The 13,649-nt window shown below is 37.3% G+C and overlaps 1 protein-coding gene across 5 annotated transcripts in view; it reads right to left on the bottom strand.

Moving 5' to 3' along the window:
• Positions 1 to 13,649, bottom strand: part of cadm1a (cell adhesion molecule 1a) — a 465,526-nt gene that overhangs the window by 104,068 nt on the left and 347,809 nt on the right. For all 5 annotated transcript variants that reach the window (XM_055016986.1, XM_055016985.1, XM_055016987.1 and 2 more), the window contains one exon: positions 12,318 to 12,464. In XM_055016986.1, the coding sequence (XP_054872961.1) occupies positions 12,318 to 12,464 (147 nt within the window). The remainder of the gene's footprint in view (positions 1 to 12,317; positions 12,465 to 13,649) is intronic.

The following is a 13,649-nucleotide window of genomic DNA, read 5'->3' as shown; positions in this document are numbered from 1 at the left end:
GGCTGAACTGCAGGCAGTGTTTACTCTGAGCAGATATTACACAGGCATGGAAGCTCACTAGAAATGATTTACGGTTTGTAGAATCAACAGTTCCCCTCAGCGTTGGTCATACCTGGGGGCACCTGGAAAATTATTCCATGTTTTTTCAATTCCTGTCACATAAGTAATCAAAGAAGCTCAACTTTTGTTACTTTTTCTTCTTTTTATGAAGATTATAAGTGTGTAATAATGTACAGAAGATACTTCTGGGTTATCTTTACTTCCAGTCTGTTCTGTTTCCATAGCGGTGCAGGAATTTATACTGCAGTGAAAAATGAATAAAAATGCAAAAGGAGCAGAAAAATGAGCTTTTATCACCCTGGAGTTTCCAGTTTGTCCCTTTGCTATTTGTTATTTACATTTCATGCTGCTCCATTATACAGTGACATACAGTCCATCAAAATCACATCAAATTAAAATGAAATAATCATTTTTAATGTGTTTGAGGAAAACTAATGACTCCAGCAGTGGATAGTGGCAGCCCTCATTACAGGTAAGTCTGTGGCTGCAGAAGCAGAAAATGACAGCTAATCCAACCAGATGACGTTCTGCAGTCCAACTTTTTACCATTTTATTCTCCCTTTCTGAGCTTTTGCATGAAATGGTCACTTGCGGTGGTGGAAAATAAATATTTCATGGTTTGAAATTATCATAAACACCCAAAAATTACATTCAAATGGAGGTAAAAATGGGAGAAAGCGGGTTTGTCTTCAAACAGTTATTTATCCATCACACCGCTGTGATCTCTGAACTGAAACTGGAGGAAAATTAGAGCGCATGGACTTTAAAAAGTTTGAAACAAACCATAAGAGGATTGGGCTGCATAAGTCCTCCACTGGCTCTAACTTCCCCCTTTCACCTCTGCTGACTGCATGATTTTAATTCATCGCTGCTTTTCCCTTTTCTCCTCTATTGATTAATCTCCATTCTTTTGCTGCATTTCATTTGAATAGTTTTTCTTCTCCCATCCAGAGAGCAGGATGATGAGTGTGCCTCGCCTAAGTGGCTGCAATCATTTGTGATTAGTGGCTGCTGCTACTTTCTGAGAGGAGCACATCAAAGTTTTATTATTGGGTGTCAGAGTGGGCGAGCCGGGGCGGGGCGGGGCGGGGCGGGGGTAATTACGCTCTTATAACCACCTCCTCCCCAGTGAAGTCCAGGCTTCCAGTCACCACCATAAACCCTCAACGTGGAGCTTCAGCTTCAGTAATTATTACGACTCATGAGGGCTTTTATCCTCCTCACACAGCCGACCCTGTCCTCACATTCAGCATCTTATGTAGATTTGCATCAGCTGTTTTCCCTCAAAACAACGTAATGTGTTCTTTCTCTTTTAATAAATTCTATTTCTATAGAAGCCGCTCTACCTTTGGCTTTTTCCCTTTAGTTAGTGTGTGTTTATTTCATTCCCGTTTATTACATTCTTATTTATATTCTACCTGTTGGACCCTCTGAACGTTGCTCTTGTCTCATTTTTACTCTTTTTTTTCCCACTGCAAAATAAAGTCCTTCAGCTTTCTGTGGAAACAGCTCAACCATGAGTAGAAGCAGAGAACTCAGAGGTGTTGACAGTTAGAATGCAAGAACACACAAGGAGAGAAAAACTAAGTTCAGGAAGACAAGCATAAGATTACTTCTTCTACTAGCACGAAAAAAATGAATTCCACGTGTACAACTCTTGAAAATATTTTACTGTTTACATTTTTAATTGGTTTTCATATATGTAATTCAGTTGAAAGCTCTGAATTTTTGTCACGTAACTGTCGGTCACAGCTGATAGACTGATAGATTCACAGCTGCAACTAGAAATACAGAATGTTTAGTTTTTTACAGAATCTGGTTAGAGCAAACTCTTAATTTTTTGGCAATTTTTACATAAAATATCTAAGTGATTTTGGTCAAATGTCACAGTTTTCCTTCCAGGATCATCAGAAAGTTCTCTATCACATGATAATTCTCTCTGTTTTTACAGTTTCTGGCTCTGATCAATGGTGCCATTTGGGAGATTTTTCAAAGCTATCAAGTATTCAAACCGACCGGCGGGTTTTTGGGGCTCAGACAGTTCAGAAAAATCACATTATTATATTAAAAACCAAACATAACACCTAACCAACAAGTATATTGGATATGCTAATCACAGAGACAACATTAAATAAATAACAGTTTTTCTTTATTAGCTGGTTAGCCATTAACCATCACATGCTGAAGCTGAAGTTTTGTTGAATTTACTTCACCAATGAGGCGTCATTTCAAAGGTTTCAGATCGCTGTTGTAGATTGAATTAAGACAACAGTCGGAGTCAAACTGTCAAAAGCTGAACTTCAAAGCAGCAGCCATTTTGTTTTCTGTCTCCAGGACGTCTGAACAGAAAACCACCAGGAAACATAAGATCTCTGGGAACATGACGGGACTACAATGGATCAGTGCTCCATCGCTGACCCCAGGTGGCCCGAGCCATTTAACCTCACTGGAAATTTAATAAAACGCTCCTCAGATGCTCCATGTGAAGAGCTGCTGGAGAGCCAGGAGTGAGGTGAAAGACTTTTCTATGGGAGAATAGAAATAGTCCTGCTGTTTCTGCTGAACATGAACACAATGAACCCTCTCTAATGAGAAGATGATCTAACAGTAGAAGATGACGGCTTCCAACAACGGCTGCTAGCTTTGATGTGAGTGAAGATGGGTCACTGAGGTCAGTGTCGGGGATTTTTAATTTCATTTTTGATGCACCGTGAGACACGACCGCCTACTGTCAATCAGAATGATCAGAATCAGGAAGCGTTTATCGATCTCTAAGATGAAATTTGCTCTTTCAAAGTCTTCAAAGCAGTAAAAAATAAATAGATAAACACAAGTATAATATATAGATCCTAAAATATAAACACAGGTTAAAAAAAAAGTATAAACATAAAAAGTAAAATGTCCACAGAAAAATAAAAAATATAGGTAAGTAGTAAAGGAGTTATATTTGTATTACTGCACAAAGAACTAGTTATTGTTGTTATTGTACATTTTTATATCAAGAAACATGCTGTGATTTTAAAAATCTAGTCACATTTCTTTTCATATTTTAAAAGTGTTGTAATGTTTTGTCCCATTATACTGAAAATGTAAAAAAATAAACTAATAATTATACCATAAATATGAAGCAGAGCTGATCTGGTCAGTGTCACTAAAACGCTGAAATGATGAGAAATTCTGTGCATTAAATGCAATTCTACATGTTTTTAGCCAAACTCGTAGAAAAATGAAGACAATTAAAAAAACAGAATCTAAAAAAAAAAAAGCTGAATTTCGTTATTGATTTTTTAATATTTTCTACGTCCACCATGGTGTCAGTCTATATATAGAGATTCCACTTCTACTCCAGCTTCTTCTTCTGGGGGCGTTTTGTTATTTGACCTGTTCAAGATGTTCTCCTGGCTTCATGTCCAGGAACATAACGTCCTCGGCCAGGTCAGAGGTCTCCTGTGATTGTTGCAGTGTGTTGGATCATGGTCATGTTGGAGAATTCATATCCTGCCAAACCTCTTCACAATAAGAGTCATCTTTGATTATCTGGGAACATTGAAAGACCATCTATGCCTCTCATCTCCCCTCCATCACCTCCACGTCTCCATGATGGCCCAGGACCACGACAAACACCCAAAGCAGATATATTCAGTCTGAATCTGACCACAGGATATGCTGCCATCATTCATCAGGATTCTTTCCAACTTCTCTGCTTCATTTTACAGTTTAGAGAGCAGCGATTTCTTCTCAGCCATGAATCTCCACTAGAGGCCGACCTCCGCAGATAATTCTCATCAGAAACATTTACGTTTTCCAGAACAAGGTTGAGCAAACAACAAACAGCAGAGATGTAATTTAGCAGGAATGGCTGCTGCATGTTCTATAACTGTTCTGGCTCTTCCTATAAATCCTGCTGCTGCTTCACTTCATGTCCAGTAGCCTCAATTATAAACTGTATAAAAAATAAACTGCAACGATGAGAGAACAGAAAATAACAATCTCATGAAGATAGTCATTTTTTCCATAACTAAAATACATTTTCCTGTAAATATGTGACTATATATATGATAAAACCATATTCTGACAGATCACTAATGCTTATAGATAGTATACGCTAATAAATGTGCATTATTGTAATTTTTTTTAGTGACAGCTTTCATAATTAGAAAAGATATCTTTTATTTAACAAACAAATCGATGTAAGATTGCAGAACCCATAAATCTTTTTCTGTTAATTGTCACTAATCATCTCTAATTTTAAAATACATATTTACATTTACATTAAACTCTTACATCTGTTAAATAAAAGGACAATATTTGGGAAATTAAAAAATGCTGACATATTTTAACACTGTTATGCTAAAAAATTACTTTTTCTTAAAAAAATTTTTTTGGATATTCACAGTTGCAGATTATTATTATTTTTATTAATACTAGCTTATTTAATTTTAAAAAATATTTTCATGCATTTAAAAAAAGAACAAAAATATGCTAAATAATAAGGAAATTGTCCTTTACATTAATTTTCAATTCAATTTTATTTATATAGCGCCAATTACAGTCAAATTGTCTCGAGACGCTTTACAGAACCCATATGCCTGACCCCCAGAGCAGCCCTAAGGAGACAGTGGCAAGGAAAACACCCTTTTAACAGGGAAAAAAAACCTCGAGCAGAACCCGGCTCTAATGTGGGGGGACCCATCTGCCTGCTGGCATTTTATTTTTTAACTTTTATTTTATCTTATTTTTAAAATTCAAATCAGTGTTCACAGCATCCAGTGTTCTGTTTTTTTCAAATAATCATTTCAGTTTTTCTGCTGTAACACCACAATAAAACCACTGACTCAAGTCTGAGTAACCTGCTGGTTTTCCTCTACAAAGAACCAACATTTCCACTGAAAAATAATCCAGCTCTTATAAACACTAAAATGTTTGAATCTTTTCAGTCATCTTGCATTGTCTTGCTCAGTTTTCGGGTATTATTTCTCCTTCCAGTTGCCTCGTTTTGCTGTTTTCACATGAAGCCGTCTGACCTGAACCAATGGAAATGATCAAAAAAGATGAAGAAGGATAAAGCAGCTCCACATTTACATCCCTGAGATCATTTATAGATGAACGTACTTCTTATTATCAGGCTCATCCATGTAGCAAAGACAAACACTTCTGCCCTTGTGAAATAAGTTCTGCACTAAAGGTTTAATTTGCTTAGTTGGTCAAAGAAATGTTTGGAGGATTTTAAATATCAGTATATGCTGATAGACCGGCCTGCAGACGTCAGAAAATAACGGTAAATAATGCAGAGAGGTGTCATTTAAAAAGCTAATTAAAGGAGTTGTTTTGTCAAATACATCACATTCACTTTTTGTTTGTAATGTTGGTTAGTCTAGAATATTAATTCTCTGAACTCCAGCCATTTTAAACAGTAAAATAAAGTCAAACAACACAAGCATGTCTAGAAAAAACTCAACTGTACGACACATTATAATACCAAAAATTTAGGGAAAAAGTAAAAACAAAAGTTGAATTTCTTGATTACTTTGTTTGTATTGTATTGGTTATTTTACCAAAGGTATAGATTTCTCCCCAGGTGTTACTAATAGTTTAAAAACTCCACATGCTGCTTTATTACTTAGAGTTTTAATTTATTATAATATTTGTGTATTCTCTGCTCTGTGGACGCATTCAGCAGCACAACTGAAAGGTTTCTGAACTGTTTTAATGTTACTGATGGGCTCAATCTCCAGTGGCCTTCAGACTGATGGCTGTGACCCAGAATGCAGAATTTTTCATTTTCTACAGAATCTGTTTAACGTAAACAGTTTGTTGTTGCTGACTTTTTAAATAAGATGTGTATAATACATAGATTTTGAAATATTAAATTTTAAGACAAATTGAGTTAATTTTCACAACAAAACTAATAAAGGATTGTCAGAAAAATAGAAAATCCCAACAGATGAGGAGTTCAAGGACTTCTAGAAAGTTAACCCTCGTGTCGTCCTGCGGGTCAAACTGAAAATGTGGAGAAAAAAAAATTGTCACAGTGAAACTTCTGATGTCCACATTTTCAACATTTTTGGGAAATCTTTAAACATTTTTTGGTGGAAAAAAAGAAATGCAAAAATGTTACAGAAATTCACTGGATTTTGGTTGATTTTTATGTCAATGTTCTTAAAGAAAATATTAGAAGTTTTACTGATATATATGGAATCACTTTGGATATTTTTAGGATTTTTCTGGAAGATTTTTACTCATCTTTTGAAAATATTTACAAGAATTTTCTTGCCAAATTTGGGGGCTTTTTTTAAAAAAATAAAACTTTTAAGGGAAACTTTTAAGGAATTCTTGGAATTTTCTTCCTGAAGGTTTTGAAAATTTTCAGAAATTTGGGGAATTTTTGGCTGAATTTTTGGATTTTTTCAGACAAGGAAACTATATTTTTTGGTGCCTGTAAATGAGGACAACAGGAGAGTTAAAAATCTGACAATTATTTGTGTGTGTACAATTTCTGTTTCTGGTAAATGGTGTCATTTCACCAAGATTTCAAAAACAGCATGACTTTCAGACGCACCAAAGAGTTTTCGGGTTCAGAGGATTTAAAAAAAGCTAATTTATGTGACTATCATTGACACATTAGCTGTTGATCATCTGTGGTAATGTAATAGGTCTCTCTAAGACATCTGGAGGTTTAATCTCAACTGGCAGCTGGTTTCTACTACTTCTGAAAGCAGACAGCGGTGTTCACATATTAAAAGGTCATTGTTCCATCTGTGTGTTCTCTGCTTGCTGACTGTAGTGAACTGAAGCACCGGATGTTTGTCTCTTCACATAAATAAACTGCTGTAGATTAGATTGAGGTGAAAATGGAAACCCAGCATTCTTCTGCTAGGTTTCAGGTTTTAACTTTGGAGTTTACAGTTTATTGAAGGTAGAACGGGGGAATGAAGGTCATTCAGCTCTAACAGGTTTCCTCACATAGATGTACTTATGGTAGGATTCAGCCGGTGGAAACACTTGTCCTCTGCAGCACTGGAGGAGCTTTGTCAAGGCGGGTAAAAGAGCAGCTGATTATCTCATCGGAGGTTATCTCAGCTCTGAGACTACAGTACAGAGAAAAACTGAAGATGTGGTTGTTTATCAGAAGAAGAGAGAGCTGCATGCTATTTACTGTATTCTCCGGTGTTTTAGGAGCTTCATATATGTTAGGAATCAAAAGAAACTCTGGATGTTTGGTCTGTCTCTTGGAAGTTGCCTCACGTTCAGAGAACTGCAGAACTAAATGTCTGGAATAGCCCTTTAAATACACAAAACACAAATCTGAAGCAACGGCATAAAGACAGGGATGGAGAATGAAAGGAACGCATCTCCTGAGTCACATTTCAGCTTCAATAAAAGTGATTGAACTGAATGAAACGGCTCAGTGAGAGCACAAGAGCTGCTTTTAGCAAACATGAGCAGCAACAAAAGGATGACCAACAGGAACTGAAGCCAGTTTCAAAGCTCTCCTCCCGTTCTGCCTCTTTCCATCTCACCCTGGCAATCATAATCCACCGCTGCGGATTCAGACGGAGGTGGCAGATGTGATATTTCGGTGGAGGTTAAGTTATAACGAAGCGGTGCAGCTGCAGAGAAGATGCCTGGGAGGGATCACAGGAGATCAAGGAGCCCCGTCACAGAAGAACACCTTGCCCTTGACAGCCAGCTCACCACGGCTTGGCACAACAAGAGATAAATACCAGGTTGGGTTTAGCATACGCATGAGGGCTTTCTGCAGCGTGGCCTCGTGTGGTGAGCAGAGGAACGTTTGAAAGGCGATGAATGAGGAGGAGGTGGTGACTCGGAGTCTCTGGTGGATCGGAATGGAGAAATAACAGAGTAAAAAGTGCATGTTCAGTCTGTGTTTGTGGTCATACGCGGTCAAATAATAACATAAAAATAGTGTGACATCAGACACCCTGTGGGAGTAATCCACAAATCTATGAACACATGGAAAATATGAAAAATAAGTTGTGAAAGTGGAAGACAACTCTGTGTGCGAGTTATAAAATCAAATCAAGCACTGAAAGATAGTTCACACACGGTGAGCTCAGAGAGTTCTGAAACTGTCAGTGGTGCATTTGTATGAAACGTGACGGTCACGGACATACGTGTGCAACAAATAACTGTCATGAGCCAGAAAACACATCAGTCATTGTCAATGTTGGTGGATCAACTGGTTTCACAACAATTCAGATCTGCAGGCAGGTATTCCTGGAGGTTAATGGGCCATCGGCCATGTGACGGAGAGATGATATATTCTGGACATGAGTCGATTAGAACTGAAGAAGTCTCCTGGATGAAGGTGGAACGTCTTCAAGAACCTACAAGAGAAGTCCAGTTGATTTCTACTGAAGCTCCTGCGAGCACAAGGACCTGCTCGTTCAACATTCGCACAGTTGTCCAAAGGGATTTAATCCTCCAGGGTTGGACTGTCAGTGCAGAGTTCTACTGAAACGTCCCGAGGTGCATGGAGGGGAACATCTGGTGCAGAAGACTGAAACTGTGTCCCAGTGGTTCTCCAATGAGCCTTCATCTGTTCACAGTGTGTTGATCACAAACACGTTTTTTTGGACACAACTATACAATCCTCTCCTGCTCTACTCACCACATTTACCTCCCTGTGACTTCATCATCTCACCAAAAATCCAAGTTGAAGGGTTTAGACACAGTTGAAGAGATCCATCCCAGATGGTGTTTGACGTGTTTACATATTAGACTTGCAGGAAACGTTCCAGGCAGCAGCACTGGGATTCTGTTCCACTGCACTGGTAGACTATTTCAGCAGGATGGCGGCCACATTTAAATCTGGTCCAGTTTTAGATTCTTATATTCACAGTCTTTGAATTTTTGATGATAACTGAAGTTTTACTTCATTGCGTTCGTGTTATAAATACATTTTACATAAATACAGGATGTTCCAGTTGTACCACGTTTGCTTCAGAGCTACAGATTGAAACAAACTCATAAATACACGAGTTGTATGATAGCAGATAACCGCCTATTTCCACATCTAAGAGACAAAAAGCATCATTAGCATCATTTAAAGTTGGATTACTGTCCACCTGATGAATTTAAATCCAATATTCACTCTGATTTCTGATCTTTACTGGCTGATTTCTTCTTTTGCAGCAGTCTTTAACATGCTCAGAGTGCTCTGCTCATTTCTATCTTCAGAAATTCATCTGATAATGTGTGTTTTTTATGATTATCTCAGATAAAGAACTTCTCTCCTGTTAGCATCACTGTGTTGATTCCCACAAATATAGATATAATTGTTTATTTAATAGGGACAATGCAATTAACATAGCTTCAATACAGTTCAAATCACCTTCAGTTTCCTCCTAAACCAGGTTACAGTATCGAAACTTGGATTTTATGCATTATATTTTAAAATCTTATTCAAATTAATTACTAGATGCTTAATTAAGAGATTAAAACATATCAGTTAATGTTTAGAATTAGGTTCATGAATGTTAACTGGTAATATTATGGGATGTAACAACTTAATTTGAATTCAGAGTAAAAATAGTGTTTCTGCTGCGACTCTCTTGGTTTTGTCTTAGTTTAGATCCGGTGTGTGGGAGAAGGTTAGATATTATGATCTATACGAGGCTGCTGTGGGTCAGACTGAGAGCAGAAAAACAACGAAGAGAAGTAAAACTAATGCGAATATTAAAGCCACTGATTGTGTTTTTCAGATAAATTAGAATTAGTTCATCATCTGACCTGTGTACCTTGTTGGGATTAACCCTCTGAACCCTAAAAGCTGCCGGCAGCTTTAAAAGGAAATGTTGTCTTCAAAGATAATACAATTCAAAGAAATCTTATATTTTAAACTTCTTGATGGTCTGTGAACTACTCCTCTTTCTGTTGGGAAAATAAACCAAATCTAAGCTTTAAAAAATGTGCTATTTCATCAAAATCCCTTTATTCTGCAGGTCTGATTTAAAAAGGAGCAAAAGACATCCAGGAAGTGTTTGTTTCAACCAAATCAACATTTTTTATGCGTCTAGAAGCGATTTCAGTGGGAAGCTCTATCCGTAGTCGTTCTTAGAAAACAGAAGGATTCACTCCAGAAATTGCAGCTAAGTTCTTGTTTTTAGCTTTAGTCTAATAAATATCTGGTTTCATTTGGAAAGATCCTGTTTTCTGATAAGGTCTCTAAAAGGTGGACTTAAGGCCACAGTGTCTGCTTAGAGCTGCCTAAATAAAACCATGCAAAGTTTCAGCAAGCTGCAACTGTCAGAACTAGATATCACAGATAAGCATGAATATGCGACATATGAATGTTTTCTTATTAAAGCTGGGGTAGGCAGTGTGTTTGTTTGGCCTTTTAGTGTATTCTAACTGAAACTGTCTTTGAGGAACGTAAATTGCTGCCTCTCCTCCTGGTTCCTTTTCCAGACTTTTAGAAACATTGCTTATTTAGATCAGGTGAGGCAGTAAGAACAGGAGGTATGATGGGATAGATGGAGGACTTTCCTACAGGACACTGAAGTTTAATCCTGGTTGAATCTTTTACCTTGAACATCTTTGTATGTTAGAAATGTTTGCTTGATGGAAGCAGCTAAAGACAGAAATGAAAGACATGCAGCTTTTGCCTTTTACAAGTTTCTTTTCCCTACTGCAGATTTAAATCCATTTCTATTAAGTTTCTCCTACAGATTGTTTGAATATGAACACATTTTGGACAACGGGGTCTGAAAACTGTGCAAACTGCTGAGAGGGAAAAACAATACACTTTTATAACTCATCAGCAGCAGGAGAAGGTCTTCCACAACAGCATCTGCATATTCTGAACTTACAATATCATTTTCCTGCTATACAGCCACAGAGGTCAACAGTCTTCTATGAGGAGGTCAATAATCTGCACACAGGGCTGAAAAAACATGATGAAAGAAGGCAGAATGTGGCAGGACGGAGGAAAGAAGAGTGTGCAGCTAAACAGCTAATTAGAGCTGGATAAGAATAAACAGAAAGGTCATTAAATGTTTAGGGGGTATGAGCTGCTGTTATTAAAGCAGACATGCTGAGAGCTAAACATATTTGGGAGATTATATTAACCTCATTCTTTAATAATCTGGCTGCAGACATGTGGGTCAAACTTAACACTGGAAGTACAAGTAAAGTAAGAGAATATTAATGTTCACACGGTTAAACCACACGTTTTATGAGATTTACCTCCATCTATCAGCTTTATGCTCCAACTACGGCCTAAATACACTCATAAATAATAAATATCTGTCTAATTTTATGAGGAGATATAAACGAAACAGATAAATGCATCAATGATTCCACAGCAAAATGCTTCACACTAGAATGAAACACGTTTAAAATCTGTCACATAAAGACATGGCAGAGCTTTTTATCTTCCTCTCTCATCTCTAAAAACTATTAAATTCAATTAAATGACACATTTATATCTGTGTGAAGTCGCCCCGGAAGGTCGAAATACACCTGATGTTTATTAAGACGCTGGAATGGTTTAAAGCTTTCTACAAGTCCTGCTCTGATGTAAATAAAAGAAGCCCTCATGTCCACACATTATTCTGAGATAATTAGCCGCCTTGCAGTCACATCACAGAGATAATTAAAATAAACGGACTGTTTATACAGAGTGGGTAAACTCTTTCAGTTCTGTATACGTCTGCCTTGAAATCTGGACCCGTCCTCGTCATCGAACAAACATAATCTAGCTTAACTCACAAGCCTGCAGGTTAACGGCTTCAGGAAACGCTAACTGGAGTGGAGAGGCAGCGAATCTGGAGTCCAACTTTGACTCATGGTTCAGCTCTTCAATAGGAGCTTCTGTTAACCCTCGTATTGTCCTGCGGGTCAAAACTGACCTGTTTTAAAGTTTGAAAATGTGGAAAAAAAATCTATTTTCACAGTGAAACTTCTGATGTCCACATTTTCTACATTTTAGGGAAATCTTTGAACATTTTTTGGTGGAAAAAAAGAAATGTTAAAAATGTTTCTTAAGAACATTCACAAAAAAATCAACCAAAATCCAACGAATTTCGTTGGATTGGTTGGTTGAACTTTTCAGGAATTATTGGAATTTTCTTTCTGAAGGTTTTGCAAATTTTCAGAAATTTGTGGAATTTTTTTGCAAATTTTTTGGATTTTTTTTCAGACGAGGAAACAATATTTTTTGGTGCCTGTAAATGAGGACAACAGGAGGGTTAACATATGACAGGTAGAGAACTAACAACGGATAGAACACTCACGCCTCATGTCTCTGAAGAAGATGGTCTGTCTGTAGGGGTTGAGCAGCTGGATAACGGAGTCGTCGTTGTTCTTCACCCGACAGCTGATGATGGCCATCTCCCCCTCCACCACGGACACATTGTCTGTCACCAGGTTCTGACTCACAACTGGACAACACAAAGACAAAGACACACACATTACCATCGGTGTTTTAGCCACAACAGACAAAAATAAATCAGGTAAAGTTAGAAAAACAATACAAGATGCTGCTTCTAAAACAGTATATGATCATAATAAATGTGACATGTCCTGTTCTCTGCATCTAACAGCTCATTACTCTGCCACATAACATAGAGGAGTTGTGACGATCGACATCTGTCTGTCTGATTATAGCAGAACAATATATAATGTTTATATATTATGTAAATAATCTTTATTCAGGTTTGATAATTGCATTTTGATGTTTATGTTTTGTTTGATAACTGCATTTTGGATATTTTTATAAATGTGTGCGATGTTTATTTTTTTGACAATTGCATATTTGATATAAGTTAACTGTATAAACTTATCTTCTGACAACTGCATGTCCTTTTTATAACAACGATGCGGACGAGACTCAGATTTCGTTGTACTAGTGTACAAAGTATGACTTATCTCATCTCATCTTAAATTGACTCAGATGTGTCAGTGGAAACCATGTGTGGCTCCACAAACATCATATTATCATGTATGTAATTAATTTTAAAAAAACTGGTAAGAATGAACTTGTCAGATGTCAAAATATGATAATTATGAGCTCCAGATGATTCATAGGAGAACTAAAAACACAACTTAACTGCATTTCCTATTTCAGAAATTTTTCCAGTCATATTTCTTATAAATGACATGATCAGTTTACCTCTATAAGACATTACACCACCAATAAACCAGCAGACTTCCATCCAAACAGCTTCACGAAGAAGGATTAAAGTCAGCTAACTCATTATGATCAGTAATGTACTGGATATTTAGTTTTTTCTGTTTTTTATCCAGAATACAGTCCAGTCCCTCTAATTCGTCGTTCCTGGTTGTTTTGCAGTAATGTAATGTTTAATGAGTGCACCACAGGATTAAACAGAGCTGAGTGACCAGGAAACTGCAGCTCAGCAGCCTGTGGGCTGAGAGAAATCAGTCCCAGCCGTCATCGGTCATCAGCCTCCTCTTAGATCGCTGCACTTCCTGTTTCACAAACAATATCTCTGCCTGAAGAACGAAAATGGATTCTTTGGAGCTCTGTGCAGCTTTGATTTGAAAAACTACAGTAATAACATCTCTGACTCTGCTTTGGGGGAACATCTATTGTTGCAGCTGAT

The sequence above is a fragment of the Amphiprion ocellaris genome, chromosome 14 (assembly GCF_022539595.1).
Source record: "Amphiprion ocellaris isolate individual 3 ecotype Okinawa chromosome 14, ASM2253959v1, whole genome shotgun sequence".
Lineage (NCBI taxonomy): Eukaryota > Metazoa > Chordata > Actinopteri > Pomacentridae > Amphiprion > Amphiprion ocellaris.
Note: the sequence above shows the minus strand (reverse complement) of the source record. Positions and strands in the feature narration are given on the sequence as shown.